General features: G+C 37.0%; 2 protein-coding genes and 1 long non-coding RNA gene across 3 annotated transcripts; all 3 read right to left on the bottom strand.

Annotated features, from left to right (window-relative positions):
• Positions 1-884: 884 nt before the first annotated feature.
• On the bottom strand, positions 885-5,004 carry hspa13 (heat shock protein 70 family, member 13). Its single transcript, XM_063016752.1, has 5 exons — positions 4,971-5,004; positions 3,086-3,426; positions 2,661-2,874; positions 2,295-2,462; positions 885-1,718 (listed from the first exon to the last, which is right to left on the bottom strand). Exons 1-5 carry the CDS (start codon positions 4,993-4,995, stop codon positions 1,150-1,152), a joined length of 1,317 nt encoding a protein of 438 aa, XP_062872822.1. The 5' UTR covers positions 4,996-5,004; the 3' UTR covers positions 885-1,149.
• Positions 5,005-6,405: 1,401 nt separating this feature from the next.
• Positions 6,406-11,644, bottom strand: samsn1a (SAM domain, SH3 domain and nuclear localisation signals 1a). Its single transcript, XM_063016818.1, has 8 exons — positions 11,553-11,644; positions 9,800-9,880; positions 9,474-9,593; positions 8,011-8,128; positions 7,762-7,913; positions 7,424-7,630; positions 7,028-7,178; positions 6,406-6,598 (listed from the first exon to the last, which is right to left on the bottom strand). The coding sequence occupies exons 1-8, from the start codon at positions 11,607-11,609 to the stop codon at positions 6,471-6,473; spliced, it is 1,014 nt and encodes a 337-aa protein (XP_062872888.1). The 5' UTR covers positions 11,610-11,644; the 3' UTR covers positions 6,406-6,470.
• Positions 11,645-14,339: 2,695 nt separating this feature from the next.
• On the bottom strand, positions 14,340-17,464 carry LOC134334166 (uncharacterized). Its single transcript, XR_010015466.1, has 5 exons — positions 17,396-17,464; positions 16,431-16,528; positions 16,257-16,316; positions 14,519-14,639; positions 14,340-14,422 (listed from the first exon to the last, which is right to left on the bottom strand). It is a non-coding gene; the product is annotated as an uncharacterized LOC134334166 (long non-coding RNA).
• Positions 17,465-21,575: the final 4,111 nt, after the last annotated feature.

Here is a 21,575-nt window from a genome sequence, read left to right as displayed (position 1 = left end):
TTTATTGTACATACAATTTTGCTGCCCAAACTGATGCAGACATCAACACAGTACCTGAGTTTACTCTCTGCACAAACGTTCTATATAACAAAAGCACGATAAAGCCATGATCCATCCAGCACTTTGGGCCACTCTCGGCCCCGATACCTATATTTGGTATCAAATTGGGACATCCAAGGCAGCCAAATGATTATGGACAGGCAATCCAACCGGAGCAAGCGCTCAACCTGGTGGTATGTACATCACAATTACATTTTGGCAAATCAACCACGGCCAATAGTCTATCTTTTGGGATGTCTGTCAATTGCAGTCAACTGGTTCCATTCAGGCATCTAGAACCTCTGTGCTGTTCAGAGAACCAGCCCGCATGTGCACCAGTTTTTACTGGAACCAAGGATGTGTCATTAACAGAGGCCGCTGCACAAGGCACAGAGAAAGTAAAGAGTAGTGGCAGAGCCCTTCCTTCCTGGTGCTGCATTCCAGTTTCTCTTGAAACTGACATGCACACGGACGTCATCACTGTTCGTGCTGAAAAACCTGCTGTTCTTTGGTTCCAGTTGGGAACGAACATTCAAAGTTCGGAACCAATTTATTTTTGGTGAATGTGCATAACATTTTAAAATTAGATGCATGAACTGGAATGGAATTCAAATTGGTCAAAAAGAGATACACAATGTGTTAGTGGGGGTACCATTGAGTCCCTTGTCTAGTCAGGGCCCTTGGTATCCTAGCCACCTCACCACTTTCACACTCCTAGATTGGCATCAGCGATAGCCAATCTGCTCTCCAAGTTTTTCTCCTTTTCTAACTAAACAAGAATCAATTCAGTCAAGAAAAAAGTGCATCTGAAAATATGGTATTACATTTTATGTATGCTATAGCTGTAATGTGCAACTGTTGTCAAACCATTAAAAATGTCAAATTTAGGATAACTCATTTACAGTTTCAAGTGTTCTAATGCATCCCAATGATTTACAACTACTAGTTGTAACTGGGGGTTGTGTTTGTGACTCCTCAAAACTGTAAGCATTTATTGCAAAACTAACTGAAGCGCGAAACTGACATGGAATCATTTCTCAGCCAATTTTCAGCTTCACGTTTGGCACCGAATGTCTGACGAACACAAACAGTACGACATTAACATCTCACTCAGCTGAAGTTCGTTTTGCGCAGTTCTCGGTTGGGAATTTCTATGGCGCTGACCTGCAGTGGCCACGATCCTCCCATAATGCCTGCCTGCAGTGCCACGCCCGTCACTACAGCCAAGTCCGGGTCCACCTTCGTGTTTACCTCCTTCCCAAAGTACTTACTAATAAGCTGTCGAACACGAGGAATCCTGGTGGACCCGCCCACCAGAACAACCTCGTCCACCTCGTCCTTGCTGAGGCGTCCTTCTTCCAGAACTGTCTCAATAGGAGCCAGGATCTTCTGGAACAGATCAGCATTAAGCTCCTCAAAGAGGTCACGGTGGAGCTCCTGCTGGTAGGTGATGTGCTCCCCCTGCACCCCTTCAGCTCCTGTAGTCTGTAAATGAAGGGGGACTTTTAGGGACACTTTGGTCTTTGCGGTCAGGCCGAGTTTGGCCACTTCGACAGCTTGACGTAGGCGCTGGATGTCTTCCTTTAACGTAGGGGCGACTCCATACTGTTGCCTCACTTGCTCATTGACGTACTGGAAAAGTCGCTGACTAAAGTCCTGTCCTCCCAGCTTGTTATTTCCTGTGAAGAATTGTGGAAACAGAGGTTGGAGTGAACCTGAAGTCTGCATGTGCTTAGCTAGCTATCTCTGAGCTAAGTGTAATCTCTGAGCTATCTTTGCTAAGCGCTATCTCTGCGCTATCTCTGCGCTATCTCTGCGCTATCTCTGCGCTATCTCTGCGCTATCTCTGAGCTATCTCTGAGCTATCTCTGAGCTATATGTAATCTCTGAGCTATCTCTGAACTATCTCTGAGCTAAGTGTAATCTATCTCTGAATTTTCTTTCTTACAGAGGTAAATCACTTTTAGTCAGGACACAGTTCCATGCATAGAGCCAAGTAAACGCTCAGACCTCAAGCTGTTTAAAATCTGTAGCACTTAGGGCTGCAACTAACAATAGTTCTTAATTAATTAACATGTTTATCTTTTCTGTATGATATACTTTGACTATATTATAATAGTTAACTTTGAACTATATTATAACAACAACCCTTCATTTGCTTCAGCTATAAACACCAGAAGAAGAAGAAGGAGTATAATTTTCAACCTACTAAACTTCTAGTTAAAAAGAAATACACTTTGAGTGTGTGTTCTTACCTGCCATTGCTCTGGTAAGAAACATTCCACCCTGCTTGTTAAGTAAAGACACATCCAGTGTTCCTCCTCCCAGATCCACCACCAACACATTAAACACGTCCACTTTATGGAGTCCATAGGCCATCGCTGCTGCTGTGGGTTCATTAATAACCCTTAAAATGTCCAGTCCTGGCAAAAAAAAATCTGTTAGTCACATTATTGGGTCCAACATCTCTGACCATAACCTTGTTCCGCTTTCATAGGGATGCACTGACCCAGTTTATTAATGTCTTTATCTTCTACAGAATGCCAGAATAAAAAACTACTGCCAATCCAGCATGTCAAGTCCATTTTAAACCTGATTTTACACTCAAAACTCAGACTGACCTGCTAAACCAGCAGCTCTGATGGTGTAGTTTCTCTGGTTCTCATCAAACTCTGCTGGCACTGATATAACTGCTTTATTTATGGGAACTCCCAGATGCTGCTCTGCCATTTTCTTCATCTTCAACAGCAGCCGAGAGCCGATGAACTCAGGGCTCACAGTGAATGTGGTGTTTGTAGTGACCAAGAACTCTGCACTGCCATTGTTCAGTTTTACCTGTAAAACAATATCACAGCATAATAAATCATAATTAATCCATTTTTAACTTTCATATTTTGTAAACTATCACCTAAGTAATGTGGCCAAATAATATCTGCTCACCAGTGGTGCTACAGTGGCCACTTTCAGTTCATAGCTATACAGGGGGCTGAAATACTGTGCATAGCATATAACACAGCTAACTCAGGGTATGATGGATGTAAATTACCTTGAATGGGTATCTTGCACTCTCTTGGTCTAAAGTCTTCTGATCAAAAATCTTCCCTATGAATCTTTTCGCATCATAAATGGTGTTCTGAGGATTGATATCAGCCAACTCCTGGCCTTCATGTCCGACGTATATGCCTTCTGGGATAAAGGACACCACACTGGGTATACTCTTTCTACCCTTCTCATCTCCGATCACCTCCACGTCTCCTGTCCCTGGTTGGAAGACTCCCACCGAGCAAAAGGTTGTCCCAAGATCCAGACCAATGACTCTGGGTTTAGGGGGAGGCAGGTACTGCTGTCCCAAATACCCAGCCAGGAATAAAGCCAGGATTACTGACCCTGCACACACACATCAATACAAGTTACAATAAACATCTTGAGATTATTATCATGCAGCAACAGATATATAATCTACCATATAATGTACCATAACACTGCACATTTCATTAAATTTTTTAGTTATCTTGATCATTTGATTAAAAAATATATATTATATAATTTGGTTTAGTTAATCACAAGCTCCATGTCTGTATGTCCATTTGACTCCTTGCTGTGGTTGCATGAAGTTACATATTTAAAGTCTAATCTTATTTGTAATTAATAATTAAAAGACCAAAACTATCACTTTTATTGTTGAGTTAATAATTAGAACACAAACATATTTTAAATGAATTTCTACTGTAAGTGTATTGTTCATGTTTTAAATATATGACAGCCAAAAATCCCCTATAAAAACCCTTTGCTTTGTTCAGTAATTACTTTAATGCTTTTAATGTCAGGCATGATTGGCATTTTTAAATGACCATGAAATCATTTCAAAATCTTATTTTAATGATCCATAAACCATGCTAAGCAATGCATAACCATAGTTAACTCTGTGCTTAAAGGCTGCATGTGTTTGTCCCATATGATCCAAAATACCTCAACTAAATCACTTTATTTTACCCACAGAATTACTCACTGCTATTACACTGCTGTAAGTGTAAATACTAATGATTACATTAATGTATACCAGGTTAAATTTAACATGATTTAACTGATTTTTCCTTTTCATATAAGTAACCAGGTCTAACACATTCACTGATGTCACTAACAACTGTTAGTGTAAAGTAACTTTTTAAAATATTAATGTTCCTGTAAAATTATTTGTATTTGTGGAATATTATAAGCATTAAATGATTTTAACTGTGGACAGCACAGTGGTACAGCTGATGGAGTGGGTGCTGCACATCACCAGGGCCCCATGGATCTGGACTGAACCTTGTATCTGATTACTGGATGAGGAGCTGTCTGATCTGACTTTCACCCAAATTATCTTGGTTTCCTGTCTTTTTTAAACATCAGGGGGTTAAACTGATCAGTCTAAACTGCACCCATGTGTGAGTAAGTAAATAGTGTAGGTAGATTATATAAGTGTGTGATACCCCATGGTGGACTGGCATCCTCTACAAGGTGTACATGATTTGTGGCTAGTGTTTTAGGACGCATTTACGAACATCAGTAAGTAAAATAAAAGTAAAAAAAAAAAAAAAAAACAGATTATTTTGTTTTGGCAGGGGGTATAAACTGTATTACTGTATAACAGCTGGTGGTGGTTAGCTGGTGCTACTTAAGTTAGCGGTTGTTCTCAGATGTTAGTAAGAACTACATTAATGTTTGGTAGCTTATATTTAATAAAATCCATTTTTAAAAATATATATATTGGATGAAATTAGAACTATTAAGGTCACGTAAAATTACTTCTTAATATAATTAGTGTTTATTAGCAATATCATCATGCCGGAACCAAACAGGAAATCAGCATCAGCTGTTACTTATGCCTCAAATATACAACTCAGTACTTTAATCACCAGAATAAACAGTAAAGTAAATAATCTACGCACCTAATACAGACATATCACCCATCATTTCTGCTCCTGCTCTTTAATAAGCAACGCTTATTAAAACTGACGTTCATTCACTGACTGAATCCAAGCCGGGTACCGGACATCTTTTAGGGCACATGTACACGTCCCCTTTAACGACAGAGTGTGGCGTTCATGGGTAATGTAGTCACTGACGCCAATACTACAACACATATAACGCGTCTTTAAACTACAACTCCCACAAAGCAGTGCGTTGAACCATGTTTGTACCTTTAACGTCACAATTTAAACAAATCATTGCCAAATTCTAATAAAAACTTTGATGATTAGTGAACCGAAAGCTGACGTAAAAAAGGCACGTATAATAATAACTACAAAAATAGCAAGCGTCAAAATAAATCTTTGTAAAATCTCCATAGTCACCATCTCCATAATCTATCTATCTATCTATCTATCTATCTATCTATCTATCTATCTATCTATCTATCTATCTATCTATCTATCTAGCTACTTTATAAAATTGATCAGCTAAATAAAAAACAAATAAGGCATAAGTGTAACACAAATTGTAATTATTTGTAATTTAAAAGAAATCAGTCATTTTTATTGTTTCATTTATAGATTAAAGTTTTTAAAATTAACAACCAGTTTAATTTACCTTCTCCCATCCAAAGTCAAACCCCAAACTCACCATTACCTGCCAAGTAGAGCATAAGTGGGAGTGGTGGGGCTTAAATTACTGGCCTTCCAGTTACTGGTCCAGTACTAGTACTAGTCCCTAATATAGTTAGCATTAAAATTACTATAATAAACAATACAATCGCCGCTCTCATTTTTACAGTTTCATCGGTCTAAACACTTAAATGAATGACTTTACTGGGACATTGACCCCTGACATTACCCCAATACCTGATTTTTTAAATATTTTAATTTTTCGGCTGCTCCCATATTTAGCGTTCACCACAGTGGATCATTCCTGTCTGCATACTTGATTTTGCAGTTTTTCCACTGGATGCCCATCATGACACAACCCTCCTATTTATCCAGGCTTGAAATGACTTTTTGTATTTGTGTGCCCGACCTGGGATTCAAACCCCTGGAACTCAGGCACTCCTGTTACCAGCAGCATGGTAATTCAAAGATGCTGTGATAAAACGAGCAAGATTGCTGGTTCATAAAAATGGTATGTTCTTCAACAAACATAGGAAAAAAGTGAAATATAAATAATGTATTAAATATATTTAATAATTTATTAAATCTTATTATTAAAATGTCATTTACAGATACATATTTACAGAGTATGTTTATATTTAGCAATTCCAAGCAATACATAGGGGATTATGTAATATATAAACACAAAAGTCAGCAAATACTTGCTTATTTTGAATAAAGTCCTACAGAAAAGCCTATAGCTAGATACCGACTGACAAACATAAACATCTACTTCTCTTGATTAAGTGGATTTTTCAGAGTACATTTATTGTTGTTGTAACACCAGTATTTCAAAGAATAAAGACATTAGTGACTTTCAGTCTCCTCTCTGCCTGTATCAGCACACTCTGCTGGAATAAAACAGCCCGAGTCTCTAGGACAGTCATTCTCCTCTTCATCGTCCTCTTCGCCCTTCGTCTCCTCCAGGTCTTCTCCTGTGGGGTGCAGCAGAGTGAGGTTAGGTTAAGCGTATCAACTCCTGCAGCTTAATTTAATCTTGGTCAGGTAAACCAAGTTTGGCCTATGTGCCCAACCCTTATGGAGTTATTGTTAATGAAATGACTGGATGTCTTGCTGGTTATTAACTGCATCTGCAGGTCAGAGAATAGCATTCCTGCTTTGTGCCACCTGTCTGCAGTGAATTCGGGTTGTTGTGGCTATTAAATTCCATGTTCCTGCTTACCAACTGTACTTGATGTTTAATGTTGTATGATGGGTAGGGGGCAGGCCTTAACTAAATGATTAAACATTTGATATTAAGTCATCATTGGGGCAATTCTATCAAAAAAAAGCTTTTTAATAACAGGTGTGTGATCACTGACTAAGAGCTGTTTCGGAAATGAGTTTTTGTGAATGATACTCACTGGTTATATCGTAAATAACTTCTGAAGCAGCCAGCAGTTTACATCTGTGTTCCGGATCAGTCACATTCAGTTCAATCAGATCCTTCTCTTGTAAGTGCTTCAGGTCCTCCACTGTCTGGTAGCCATTCAGGAGCAACGTAGATGCATATTTCTGCAAGTTAAGATTAAATTAGTGATGTCTGGCGATAGACTGGGACCCAGTCCAGGGTGTGTTGCACCCATTATTTTTAGGTTGCACCAAAACCTCAGTAGTGTTTACTGAAGATGCATAAATAATTGAAATGTATTGGAACAAGGATCTGACATTATTGGTGGTGGTTTTTAAATGAACTGAACAAAACACATTTATTCCACATATTGCGCTAAATTGTCAAAGTTGGTGTTTGGTATTTTTACCTCTAAATGTAGCCTCTCCAGTAACTCCTGCAATGTTCTTGGCTGTGGCTTTTTGGACAGCTTCTGAGGTCTGATCGTCGGAGCCTCCTCCTTTTTCTCCTCCAGCACAGTCACATAGATAAACTTAAAATTTCCCACTTTGTTGTTGAGCATGCCTGTCCATATTCCCATAGGAGATTTACTTATGATGTTGATTATATCTCCAACCTGAGAGAAATAGAACGAGTACATGGTAGGTTAGATTGTGAAATATTGGCACACATTCACTTCATCTTTTGATCTCAAGTCACAGAATCAGAGCTGAATGCCAAGATACAAGAAGCAGATGGTGGTCTGACCTTGAGGTTGAGTGAGTCTGTATCATATGGACTGGGGACAAAGTCTGTATGCACTCGGGCTCGTCCGCAGAACGGACCTGTGTAGGGCACGTCCTCCTCTAGCCTCGGGCTGTCCCTGTTATTGGATGCTCCTGAACTGCCAGTCATGCCACCTGAGACAAGAGGGTACATTGACATTGAGAGTGTGAATGTGTTTTCTTAACTTTATTGTCCTGAGTAACCAGGGTGTTTGGGTGTGAATGTGCTTACTGGATGAGCTCAGTCCACTGGAAAGACTTTCTAATGAGTTACTGGTACAGTTTGACGTTTTCTCTGATTGAGAGCTGTTCTCCAAATCTCCCTCTGGTTCTCGGCCTGTATCTTTACCCTGGAACCATTGTAAATATTGTAAAAATATTGTAAAAAACAGTAAATATTGAGTAAGCAAACCAGCCAGCCATGATTTATGTTTATGATAGTTTGAGATTTTTTGTGTTTATAGTTTTACACATGATGCAGTTTCATATAACAGATAAAAACACTGATGTACAAAATTCCACAGTTATAAAAAATCTACTAAAGGTGGAGCGATATTAAAAATGGTCATGCATCAGGTGATGTAAAATTTACTTGACCAAAACAAGTGTCACCTTTGTTCCAGCATGCTTGGTATTTTATGGCTAGTGTGTTTTTGGTGGTTTTTTAACAGACAATTTTAAACAGTCAATTGCAGTGCCCAGAGCACTGACCTCAACCCTATCAAACACATTTAATAAATGTGGCTTGCAAGCCAGGATTTCTGATCCAACATCAGTTTCTGACCTCACAGATGGTCTTTTGACTGAATCTTTTACCATTCTGTCAGACATGCTGTTAAAATGCGTTCCAGAATAGATGAGGACAGATTAAGCCACAAATATGGGGCCAACTACATAAATGCCTATAAATTTGGATTGGGATGTCCAAAAATCATGAACTTTAACTGTTTATGTGTACTTTATATTCTTGATACAAACGAATAAACAAATTAATATACCATACCCTTTTTTTTCTTGGAAAATGAAATTTGTTGAAGGGGCCCCAAATTCTTTTTTGCACTGGAGCCCATGAGCTCCCAGTTACGCCTCTGCATTTTAGTATGTTTTTCACGCTCAGTACAAATCCAGTACACCCAGTACAAACTTGTTAGTGTGCTAATGAGTTAAATAAAGTGTGGTGGGAACAGATCACAATTCGCAGAACAGGGTGATTTAAGAGCAGCAGTAAAATAACCAAGACTATTCAAGCACAACAGCAGATGGCGCTAGTAACGCATCGTATAGAAAGGCACTTTGTGACACATTTAGCACTCAAAGTTTTGAGATCATGGCTTTTCCCTTCTTAAACCATTAATGGTGGGTACTCTCCATGCCTGCCTGTGAGCACCTCCTGTTGTTTTAGAGACATTTAAACCCAGTCATCTGGTCATATTGATTTAGCTCTCTGCTGCATTTAACACGTGAACTACGAGTAAATACCATCAGCCCAACATTCAATGTATCCGTGACATGCACAGTTGGTAGATATATGCATTGCCATGCACATTTCGAGGGGTGGTCCTAATATTTTGGCTTACCAGTGTATTGTAATTTTTCCTAAGTCTACTTGGGTTTGTAATTTGATATGACAGGATATATATAATGTTGGCAGTGTGGCAAGGTAAAGATAGCAGTGATTCATGCCCTTTGACTCACCATATCCTCAGAGAATGATTTGGCAGATTTCTTTCCCACCCTCATGGTCAATGCGATGGCCTTCATCTTTTTCTTCAGGCCAGGCTTTTCTCTCTTCTCTGCTCCTGACTCTCCCTCTGCCTGTTGCAACACATCGCATAATAAATATTGACATCTCAACAGATTAACAACTCTGATGCCAAGTGCTGAGTAAGTGTACAGCCTCCCTGTTAATGACTTATAGGGCACCTAAAATAGCACTCTGCCCTAAATGTAGTATCGTTTTCTGATTCCCCAAAAGAGTGGGCTGACTGAGATAACTGAGCGTAAATCTGAAGGTTTCATACCACGGTTGTTCCATTTTCCTCAGGCCTGGCAGGTGAGTGCTGCTGTCTGAGGTTGTCGAACTTTCCGAAACTGGTGGATCTCTAAATGAGGGAAAATTACCACACATTAACCTCATTTACATAGGAACACACACACATACATATGACTGAAAAATATCATCATGTTATGTCATGTTTCCATTTTCAAAATGGAAATTGTCTTGCTACTGTGATAAATACAATCACATGGGCTCTGGAGCACTTGAGAAAACCGTGGTTAGTTAACGCAGTTCTGCATCAAGAAATATAAACTGAAACTCTACTATGCATTTAGAAAGCCATACACCAAATTTATGCAGAAATGCCACCAAGTTCTCTAGGCCTGAGCTCATCTCAAATTACTCGACAGATCAGTGTCGAGTCCTCTGTGCCAAAGACAAGAAGGACCGTCCAAATTGTTATCAACAAAAGGTGCTAAAGCCAGCATCTGACATGGTATGGTGCATTAGTGGCCATGGCATGGATCACATATGTGTAAAAGTACCATTAATGCAGAGGCGTATATTGGGGCGTTTTTAGAGACCGCATGCTGCCATAAAGGCAACTTGTTTTCCCAGATAGTCCATGATTATCATTATTCAACATGACAATGTCAGGCCTCATTCATTCAGTAGCTTTTAAAACTGATTGCAAGGGCCTGACTGGCCTGCCTGCAGTCCAGATCTGCTGCCTCTTAAAAATGTATGGCGCCTAATGAAGAGGAGAATCAAAGAATGGCAAAAACAGACTTTTGAGAAGCTAAACTCTTGTATCAAGCAAGAATAGGCAAAATTACACTTTAAAAAGTATAATTAATCGGAATCACACATTGGTAAACATGCCTCTGCCTTGGTCCCAACTTTTTTGAGTGTGTTGCAGACTAAATTCTAAATTTTATTAACAAAATCAAGTTTCAAGTTGGTCAGTGAAAACATTGGAAATATTTTCTTGTTTTTTCCCAGTTAAATAAAGGTTACATAAAATTTATACACATATATTTTTGTTTGTTTTGCATTTTACAAAAAAATACCAACTTTTTTGAAAATGGGGTTGGTAAATCCGGACTTATTACTTAAATATAACAGACATTGGTTATCACTTACAAATCAAACATGACTCACTGTGTTAACAGTACATTTGGTGTATTAATGCTAACATTTATTGTTTTTAATGTTAACTGATGCTGTAAATGATGTTAGGTATAGAAATTAATTCCCTAAAGTACTAAACACATGAATGTTTATTTTAGTCATTATGGAATTGTCTTTACTTCTTAATTAAACTTTAGATTGGACATTGTTAAATACAGTTCTTCATCATGAAGTTCAATAATTATTGTTATTATTATTTTATGGTAACATATAATCAGTATTAATGCTGAAGTTTGTGAACACTAATTAGTTTGATGAGTACATTTACCTAATAGAATCTTAATGCAAATAATATTATTAATAAGAAAAGTATTTAGCTTCTTTTTAGAATCTCTACATCTCTGAATAAAGTAATTAAAATTTAAAAGTCATCAGTAATCCATTAAATCTTTGTTAATTCCTAACGCATGATTTTCTCAGATTGTTCAGTGCCTCAGAGTCTCTATGAGATTTAATGCTACACGCTTGATGCTCTGTAATGATTTATACATTTGGGTCGTGTCCTAAATAAGCTTTATGTACTATGAGAACAAATATAAATGTACAATAGTGTTAAACTTTCTCACAGCAAAAATGACTCTTACCTTTGCTTTCATATTCTTAGGTTTGTCCGAGACGTTTGAAGCAGCTCTTTGAAGCATATTATCTTATAATTATATTAATATCACTTAGAAATTCTGACTAGCTTTTGACCTTTAAATCCTAAAGTGTTAACTGTGGCGTTTAGCAGATGAGTCTAGCTTTTTGACTTCCTCAGATCAGACAGGATGTGGCCCAATATGTGCTTCTGTCTGTTATCAAAGCAGTTTCAAAGAGGAAAATTATTAATGCTTGAGTTTGCATTTTGTGGTCGGCTTGATTACCACTTCCCAGTCATTTCAAGGAACTTGCATGAAGCAAACATAGACACTGGCATAACAGCAAATAACTTTATTTCTATAAAATATATTTTATTTATTACTGATATTATCCATTTATATCTAGTATTATGTGTATTATGTGTTAAATTTCACGTCTTTAACATGATGGTTAAAGTTGTTACTGTATTTTTTAAGTGAAAATAAAGAAGTCACTTTTGCCAAAGTTGCAAAACCTGGTCTGTACAGAGGAAGTTTTAGCTGACATAAACATACAGGAAGGCAGAGACGTCATGTTACTGAAAGAGCTCCTCTCACATTTCTCAACCCAGTGCATTTTATTGCTAAATCTATATTTTACTGGCCGTACCTGTAACACAAACTGGATTTGATCCCAAATTCTATAAATATCAGTTTGGCATTTTTTCAGGCTATTATTAAGGAAAATAGCTATTACAGAATATTAAATCATAACCCAGTTTAGAAAAAAAACATTAAGGAAGAAATACAAAAGTGGACAAAAGTGATGTTCATGCATTAGAGGTTAATGTATCATACATTGTAAAGTTCATGTCAAAACCCCTTGCTAACAGTGGTAAAAGGAATTATACAGACGTGTGGTCTCCATAGACAAACATTATCAGTAGATTAGTCCATGAAAAGCTCATGCCAGTCCTTGGAAGCTTTCTATGAAGCTCTGTTCATAGAAAAAGACAGTTCTGAGGCATTTCTGACCTGTTACCGCTGCCCTGCCTGGTGTACTGTAAGTACTGTAAAGCAGAATTTCTAGAATAGCATTTCCTTGATTGCACTCATTAACATGATCCACACTCTCTCTAAAAGCAACATGGAACAATTATTTGTCAGGAGTTTATGGATCATGTTTCCAATTTCACTCGTTCTTGATTCAAAATACCTTACTAGGGAGCATTTTAAGGCATCTAGGATTTCGAACAGCCTATTTCTCAGGAGCGCACATAGGATGACGTAAAATGCTGTCTATGTAGAGAGATCACTAGGTTTTCGAACACACCCTTAATATGTCATTCCTATATATAACATTATTTTCAAGTGTGCATATTACAAGTGCACAACATAAACTGTAAAGTTTAAAGGATTTGGACCCTATACAATTTACTTCAAAAAATATAATAGAATAAATGGTAATACTGAAGGCAGAATTTCTAGAATAGCATTTCCTTGATTGTTGCACTCAATAACACGATCCACACATGGAAGAATTATTTGTCAGGAGTATATGGATTGTGTTTCCAATGCCAAACAGCGACACATGAGTCTAAAATAAGCATGTGAACAGTGATGACTGGAGTGAGAAAAGCACACCACTGTTGAACTTTAATGTAGAGTAAACATGCCCAGAATGATTAATTGTGCTCTTCCATCAGGCAATCTGAGGTATTCATCTTGAACAGTTGTAGCCTGGTAGTTAAGGTACTGAACTAATTATCAGAAGGTCACTGGTTTAAGCCCCACCACTGACAGGTCAGACTGTATACTGTCACAGTACTTTTTATAAAGGTAAACTAACATTTTGGCTGAACAATTACGTTCTGGCACACTAACATAGCCTGACCCAGCTGTGTGCTAGCAGACTGAGTCTGACTTCAGGATTATGGTGCTATAATCTGTTTTGAGGCTTTTTTTAACTTAAGCCCATAAAAACAAACACCACATGCTCCACTTTTTACAACTGCTCTCTGTTTACTCCAGTCAGTCTGACTACACTCATCTCACTCTGTTGCCACAAATTTTAATTTTAATTCACTTACTCTGATGGTATGTAGATCCACGCTGGTGACAGAACGAACCATTTCCTGAGTAGAAAATACCCTGTTCATGCTTTGACCATTGATCATGATCTCTTTTCCTGGGATGCTGTGTAAGATGAAGTCTTTAGCACAGATGTGGTACTCTGAGAAAGGTCGACGACAGCTATGGTAGTTTGCTGGCCTGGCCTGGACAGGATATGTATGGTTACACCAGAGGTCATTGTTACAGGACGCTGTTTGGCTCTCTTTTTGCCTCATGAAAAAGCTGGAATTCTGCTGGTATGGGGGCATCACATTCCCATCTCCAGCCACTGGCACAGTGCTTCTTTGGTTACCTTTAAACAAATAAAATGCTTTTACATATATATTTTTTGACATATTAAGCCATCTTGGCCAGGGGTGGCCAGGGTCCTTTCTGTGCAGGGTTTGCATGTTTTCCCAGTGTCCACAAGGGTTTCACCTAAGAGCTCCAGTTTTCTCCCACAAGTCCAAAGACATGCAGTCAGGCTAATTAGAGCTAATAAATTGCCCTAAGTGTGTGTGTGTGTGTGTGTGTGTGTCTGCCCTGTGATGGACTGGCGACATGTCCAGGGTGTTTCCAGATTTCAGCACAATAAATCAGACCCACCACGACCCAGACCAGGATAAAGCATTGGTAAAACAGACATGAATGAATGAATTGATAAGAATAAATGAACAAATTGAGGTTTATTTTTTAAAACAATGCTTTATTGTTAATGAATCATATTACAGTGCTAGTCAGCTGGATAAATTATGAGGTTTGTTCTGAGACCCACTGCAATAAATCTTTTTTGGGCACAAAGAAAAAGAATATGCTTGTTTTAAAGCTAGTTTTTCATTAAAAAAAAAATCATGTTTGAGGGTAAGTTTGTTGGCTCATACCATTTGTTCTGGCTGGAGTTTGTGTCTCATCTCTTCTGTTTTGATTCCTGTAATTCTCTGATTTCTGTATCTTCTCTTTAGTTCCTCTTTCATTTTCTTCCTCTGTGTGTGATGCTATTGTCTGTTATAGAAGTAGATTATAGAAAGTAGATTTAAAACCATGAATCATTTGTTGCTGGTTGTTTAATTCAGGATTTTGCTTCTTAACTCATCAGAACAGCTTTATTAGTTTTGGTCTTAAAGATGAACATATGTTTAATCTTTTATGTCATTGACACCTAATAGTGGCGACTTGAGATATAATTTAAAATAGGTAGAATACACATTTTCAGCAGTGTTTAGACCCTCTTTGTAAAGTTGTGGTCCCATCCCACAGTGATCACATACATCCTGTTAAAATGATTAAATATGGATCTATTAAAAGATTAGATTTAAACATTATACAGTACAGCTTAATAGAAATTGCAGAATGTGAAGTGGATTTCTGTTTTGTTCATCCTTAAATAATACCCCTCCATTCCACAACAAATCTTTTAAGACGTACGTGAATGAGAAGAATTGAAGCTGTTCAGCAGGTTGGCCCAACTAATTATCAGCTCCTTTGTATTAATATCACGTTACAGGTTTCTATTCTTCTATCCGTCCACTATAGTTAAAGTAGGGATCTGCTCTGTGTTGAGACTCTTGTTGTCCATGACAATATTAAGCTTCAGTCTATTATTTAAATGAAAAGCGTACCATGAACTGGTTTTGGTCACTCACTCACTCACTCACTCACTCACTCACTCACTCATGTTTAACAGGTGGTTGTTTCTCTGCTAGTGGTAGGTACTAGTACTGAAGTAGTTTTTGGGTTGGAATAGGCTGAGACCCATAACACTAGTGCTTTACATAAATGATACTGTGTGTCTACGTCATATAGTTGGTCCATGTCATACAGTCTGTAATATTTATTCTCTGTGCCTTTGCCCTTGGTTTGATCCGATTTTTAGTCCTGGAATCTGAAAAGTTGATTTAAGAGAATGTCCATTGTAAAAACACAGTTTAATAACATGTTTATGTATTTTTAACTGTATATTCAATGTATTTACTGTACAATATGATTTGCGTTAAATATGCAACAACAGACATAAAAGTGTCGTTACTAACATCAGCTGTTAGTTTTTAAAATGTGGGACATTATCATAAAACACAGATAATTGAAATGTTTTGTATTGGACCAAAAATTCAAATGTCTCCCCAAAAACAGGTGCAACTGTCACATAAAATATGAAACTAATAACTCATACTGTTAGTTCTACTATTGTACATTTTCATTTCATTGCTTCACATCTATTGTGTTAGTGAAATGAATTATGGGTGTGAGTGTATGTGTGTGGTGGGGGGTAAGGTGGCAGAGCATAAGTCTGACATATAAAACCCCTACACAGACAAGAGTCTTTGTTCTACATTGCCATATCAGCATTAAACTGCGCATTCAGACCCAATATTGCCCACCCTCTTAGTCGTCCCCATCTGTGGGCCAGACAGATTACACAGACACCATGGCGCCCCCCTCTCTCACCATCTGTACACCAGAACATCCAGCGTTTGTGCTGATTACTCCCATTTACTAACAACTGCACTGTCTGTGTCTCTGTGTACATGTGACATCGTGCATAAAAGAATGTGTGACAGTAATTTAGAGAATGGAATGTTGTTATTGTAGCTTTACAGGGTGGATAGGTCTCATACTCACCAGGTCACGATGGGTGTTGGGCCTTTCTTGTTTTGGGTTCAAGCCATCATAGCACATACTCTACAGTATACGAAAATAATACATTAAATGATCCATTATAAATGTCATTCAGTTTCAAAAATAAAAAAAATAAGCTGATACGGTTTAGCATGTCATGTAGCATAATAATAAAACCTGTACTGGGAGCTCTTCTTTTCTCTGGACGTGGTTTGTACAGTGGTGTTTCTTATTCTGTGTACTGATTTCAGCTTGCTTCAGAGTCCAGGCAATTTCTAAATCACATAAATATGAAAACACACAATAAAAACAAAGAAATTACAATTACAAGTTTCGAACCGATTTTATGACCTGATTTCTTAATGTACATCATGTTTTACAGGAATCATTCCAAGCTTAGTTTAGGTTTTTATCCAGATGTGACACTGCTTTAAAATTTTTAAAAGTCTTTTTAAAGGTTTGCAGTGAGTAGTTGGACACTTAGCTGTATGGCTATGTTAAGTAAAATCAAACCTTTATTATTTGTATTAATAATAATATTATTATTAACATTTAGCTTATCTTAAGCTTGATGAGATTATTACTGTTTTATTAAATTTACAAATAAACGGAAACAAATGGAAGATAAAGCCTGAACAAATTACATCATTACATACATATCATTTGACAACTTGGTAATCTAATGAAAAAAGTGATTAAGATTGATTATAATTAAGCAATTAACACCCCACCATGTATTTACCTATACTTTAAATAAAGGCAGCAGAACAATGGAGAGACTTTGAACAACGAGACTTTGAAAGATTTATTTATTATTTATTATGTTTTGTTCAATTCTCATGAGCCAGCCCTCAGCCAACATGCTCACTGCTATCAGTACAGGGTTATTCTTATTAAAGAGCTGTTTACTGAGATTAAACATGTTTTTTATATATATATACAGTATATATATATATATATATATATATATATATATATATACGTATGTCACTGATCTGTAACGTAGGTTTAAAAAAACAGAGGAACTAAGCAAACATCAGAAGTACTGTAATCTGCTGTATTACTGGTTTAACTGGATTATTCATAGTGCATGTGAGTATGTGGTACCTGCTTACGGGAAATTTTGTGTGATCTGTACATACCTGAGCTATTGTTGTCAGAGTTCGGTAATGGTCTGGAATGAGGAACAACAAAAAAAGATGACATTTCCTGATGCCCAGAGCAACATTTCCTTCATGTTACTGCACTGGACCCTCACTGAGCAAGTGAGGAATTTATTGCTTTTCATTAACTGAGGGATAATTGATTGAATATAAGTTTTGATTGGTCGATTTCATGATGGTGGTGAAAAAAAAGCTCAAGCACAAAACTTTAATTTGAAAAAGGTGGGGCAGTATGTAAATAGCTAACAAAACAAAACATTCACCAGTTTCAGGATTTTGTTAAGCATGCACTGTACAGATGGACAGCTGTGTAAGGGCTTACAACTGACTAAATAATGAAGTCTGCTAAAGAACTTCTGCTTACGGGATTATTTCCAGCAACATGGGAAGTCACATGATGCTTTCACTTCATCCAAATCTCTCTGTCACAAACACACACACACACACACACACACACACACACACACACACACACGCACACACACACACACACAGACAGAGAGAGAGAGAGAGACACAGAGAGAGAGAGAGAGATAGAGAGAGAGAGAGAGAGAGAGAGACACACAGACACATAAATAAGATTCAAAACAAGAATTATCAATAAAATAAATAAGCAGACCTTCTCATCTTTCTGGAATTGGAGTCAATTTGTGATGCATCCTAATGAAAAGAACAAAAAACAAACAGTCCCAATGCTGGCATCAATATATCAGATTAGCAAATCAATTATCAGTTTTAAGCATACTTAATAAAATAATTTTAAAAAACATTAAACGACAATTAACATTAATGAGGTGTAGCTGGGTGGTTGTAAAATCAATTTTAAGGAGCCCAGATAGAAACATAAATCCACACAAAGTTGCTTTTATATTAATTCTCACATTATTAACACTGCCAAGGTGAAAGTGTGCTTTAAATAAATCTAGAATAATACTTATACTATTAATTGTAACACTGGACTGATCTGAGTAGCTGTGGGTGTGCCACATTACAAATATAATGAATCCTGTAAATATTTAGACATTTTGCACACTTTTGTGTTGTGAATTTGATTTTGGATGGATTCCACTGATTTTTACCAGACTCTTGTAGAAACCCAAATCATTTGGAAGAAATTAGAGTATTTAATAATCTTCATAAGCTTAGATTGGATGGTGTACATCTGTAAAAAGTCATATTTAGGTCTTCAGGAACATTCCTGTGTTTGGCTGTGTTCATTTCATTTGATACAGTTTGATTATGAATCTCCAGACATTTCTTTGGGTTTTTGCCCCAACAATGCAGTGTAAATCCTGAAGCCCTTACACACCCCATATATATTTAAAATGGCAATTCGATCCAATCAAATTTTAAAACACAATAAAGTGTGCTGATTACACTGTATAAATACACTTGGTTCACCTGCTAAATTTCACCGTTAATGAACAATTCTGTATCCTCACCACAGAAGTGTTTTCTTTACATTGTGCACTGTGATTCAGTAGGTGGGCTGAGCTGCTTGATCTACTGGGTATAGTATAGACATGGTTATCCTCACACGCCTTCACCGCCTCATACAGACTGTCTATGGAGCCCTCCTGTAAAACAACAGGTATTCATCACAGTGGATGTTTTGACTAGTCAGTTGTTGTTTGCTAGCATTAATGTATTAAAGGTATAGAAATATGTTGTGAAAAAGCCAAAAAAATATTTTAAAATTAGCAGCATTGTATGGCAAGACACTTTTCCAAGCAATCTCTTAGACTTTCTGTTTCTATAACAGTAATGTTTCAAAAGCAATTCCTTTGTGTAAAGGCACCAGCAAAGCATTTAAACATGACCAGCCTAAATAATGTTTCACAGGAGCCAGAGATCCATTAACTAAAATATTCAGGACCTGTATATTTTTGTGGACAATGCATCAGTGAGGAAATCCTATTGAATTAAATAATAGCAATGCAAACATGAATAAAGGGTGATGTTAACATTTCTCTAAGCACTTTGTAACATGGGAGTAAAAGGAGGGCAAGGCCATGAGTACAGTGGCAATAATAATATGGCAATATAGTGTACAGGTTTTATAAGCTTGTAAGGCTTTAAAAAAACAAGGTGTTTAAGTTGCAAAACTTGTGTGGATAAATAAACAATATTCTTTTACATTATTTTGTAAAGGACTGGTCATGAGGATACTCCTTCTTGAACAAAAGCAATATTAAAACATTCTAATAAATAATTGCTTTATTCTGATAAGTGTCATAGTAGATCCACAGCATATCCTGGGAACATACTCTGGAGAGGACGCCAGTCAATGTCCACACACACACACACACACACACACTCACTTCTTAAAGTAGCCAACCAATCTACCTGTTAAGTTCTCTAGAAGTGAAAGTACACTGGAGTGCAAAGCCTCATACAAACAATTCCCACCCATCTTCACCACTGTGATGTTCCAACAAAATATTTAAATGAAATGAAATACTGATGCATGTACTTTAACATTCTTTATAAAAAATCTGGAAAAAAGCAGAAATCTTACCAGAGAGAAACAAAAGAGATTCATGCTGGATCGGCTCTGTAGAAGATGAGAGACAGACGGATGTAGAGTTTGTTGTTTTTCACAGAGAACAGTTGTATGTAGCACTTCAGATTAATGCTGGATGAAATCACTCAGATAATCCTATAGACGAGGAGAACCATTTCTACTCTCAGCTAAGTTCTAGCTCATCACTGGAGGCAGGCATCTCTATTATTCAATAAATAACCCCCTCTCCTGATTATTTACCACTCACACTTGTACTGTACTGGTGCTTGTACCCAATTAAACAGGCCTTAAAAGCATTAGTATAAAGGATCCAGACAGTCTATTTGAAGTAGCCTATAGGTGGATTATATGTATGGTGTTAAGATGGCAATTGTTGGTGACATTTCTGTAAAAAGGTAACCCAAAAAAACACTAATTTGGCTGACTCCAGAAAATACCATTCAGCTTAGTGCTCCGGTGGTTCTGCAGTCTAATTTGGTAGTGCGTCGCCCAAGCATGAGGTTTGTGTCTGGTCGAATGGGGTATAATTTTTTAATAGGTTTGCTTTAAGCATCAAGGAGCTACGTTTGCCTTTTTCCAATTTATTATTTAATTAATTACTATACTATATTATTATAATATTGCTTAATTACTATATTATTACTTAACTGCAATTCATCAGGATGAATTGGTTACTAAAAGTAAATGAAATACCATTTCTGTAAATACATCAATTGTTTTACTTTTAGAAATCAATTCTGATCCTGATCCTGGTTTGCAGTTGAGCCAAGGATCTACCAAGTGTCAATACAGAGGAAAATGTGGCATGAAAAAAAAGAAATAATAATAATACATTTTATAATATTTACACACACAGCATATTCTATTTTAGAATCAGCCACATATTCAGTTTGTCATGCTTTCCTTTACTGTAAAACTTTCACTTTTTTCCTTTAATCAAGAAAAGAGCTCTTATTCTCTGAACTGCCATTTCACTTTTGGCTCTTTCCTGGAGGCTGTAAATTGACAGAAGTGCTGCATCAGGTCAACAGATCGAGGCTTTTAATCTTTCTCTGCTCACTGACATGATAAATAGTCTCTGTTTTTTTGGCACCAAGTTTCTTAGTGGCTTTTTTCAAATCCCCAAAATCTACTTAATATCTGACCACACACTAATGGAAAAAGCAATAAATGTAGAGAGATTAATAGACAGCTGACCCAGATTCTCCTGTTATAACTGTAAGTAGCAGTGATGTATTTAAATATCGGCAGGGGAATTTCTGAAATCACAGCCACTGTTTGCCTCTAGAACAGCTTCAATCCATCTTGAAATACAGGCCTGACATGGTGGTGGTAACATTTTAATCCATTTCCTAAAAATAAATCGTTCCAGTTCTTTGAGGGATGGAGGAATTGAGCTGGTGTTTTTTCTCTTACATTTTCTCTGTTATAATATATATATTATAATATATATATATATACATTCATTTACAAGTAATACCGATTACCATAACCTTAAACTAAAGGTTAATGTAAACGTTTCTATCTAGTTAACTTGCAAAGTTCTACTTACAATTTGGGAGTTGACTAAAATAGGTGTTTAGGGAAAACCAGTTTATGTGGCTGACCAGTGCTATGTAAATGAGAAAATGTAAA

Source organism: Trichomycterus rosablanca, chromosome 20 (genome assembly GCF_030014385.1).
Source record: "Trichomycterus rosablanca isolate fTriRos1 chromosome 20, fTriRos1.hap1, whole genome shotgun sequence".
In the NCBI taxonomy this organism is placed as follows: domain Eukaryota; kingdom Metazoa; phylum Chordata; class Actinopteri; order Siluriformes; family Trichomycteridae; genus Trichomycterus; species Trichomycterus rosablanca.
The sequence above is the reverse complement of the archived record's forward strand: the minus strand, read 5'-3'. Positions and strand labels throughout refer to the sequence as shown.

Excerpts from the sequence above, each read along its gene's own strand:
- hspa13 (XM_063016752.1), bottom strand. The coding sequence starts at position 4,995 with ATGATGGGTGATATGTCTGTATTAG. Across the intron at positions 3,427-4,970 it reads GGGTGATATGTCTGTATTAG|GGTCAGTAATCCTGGCTTTA; the intron begins GTGCGTAGATTA and ends GTGTGTGTGCAG. Across the intron at positions 1,719-2,294 it reads TCTTACCAGAGCAATGGCAG|GAAATAACAAGCTGGGAGGA; the intron begins GTAAGAACACAC and ends AATTCTTCACAG.
- samsn1a (XM_063016818.1), bottom strand. The coding sequence starts at position 11,609 with ATGCTTCAAAGAGCTGCTTCAAACGTCTCGGACAAACCTAAGAATATG. Across the intron at positions 9,881-11,552 it reads CTAAGAATATGAAAGCAAAG|AGATCCACCAGTTTCGGAAA; the intron begins GTAAGAGTCATT and ends TCCCTCATTTAG. Across the intron at positions 9,594-9,799 it reads AGGAAAATGGAACAACCGTG|GCAGAGGGAGAGTCAGGAGC; the intron begins GTATGAAACCTT and ends GTGTTGCAACAG.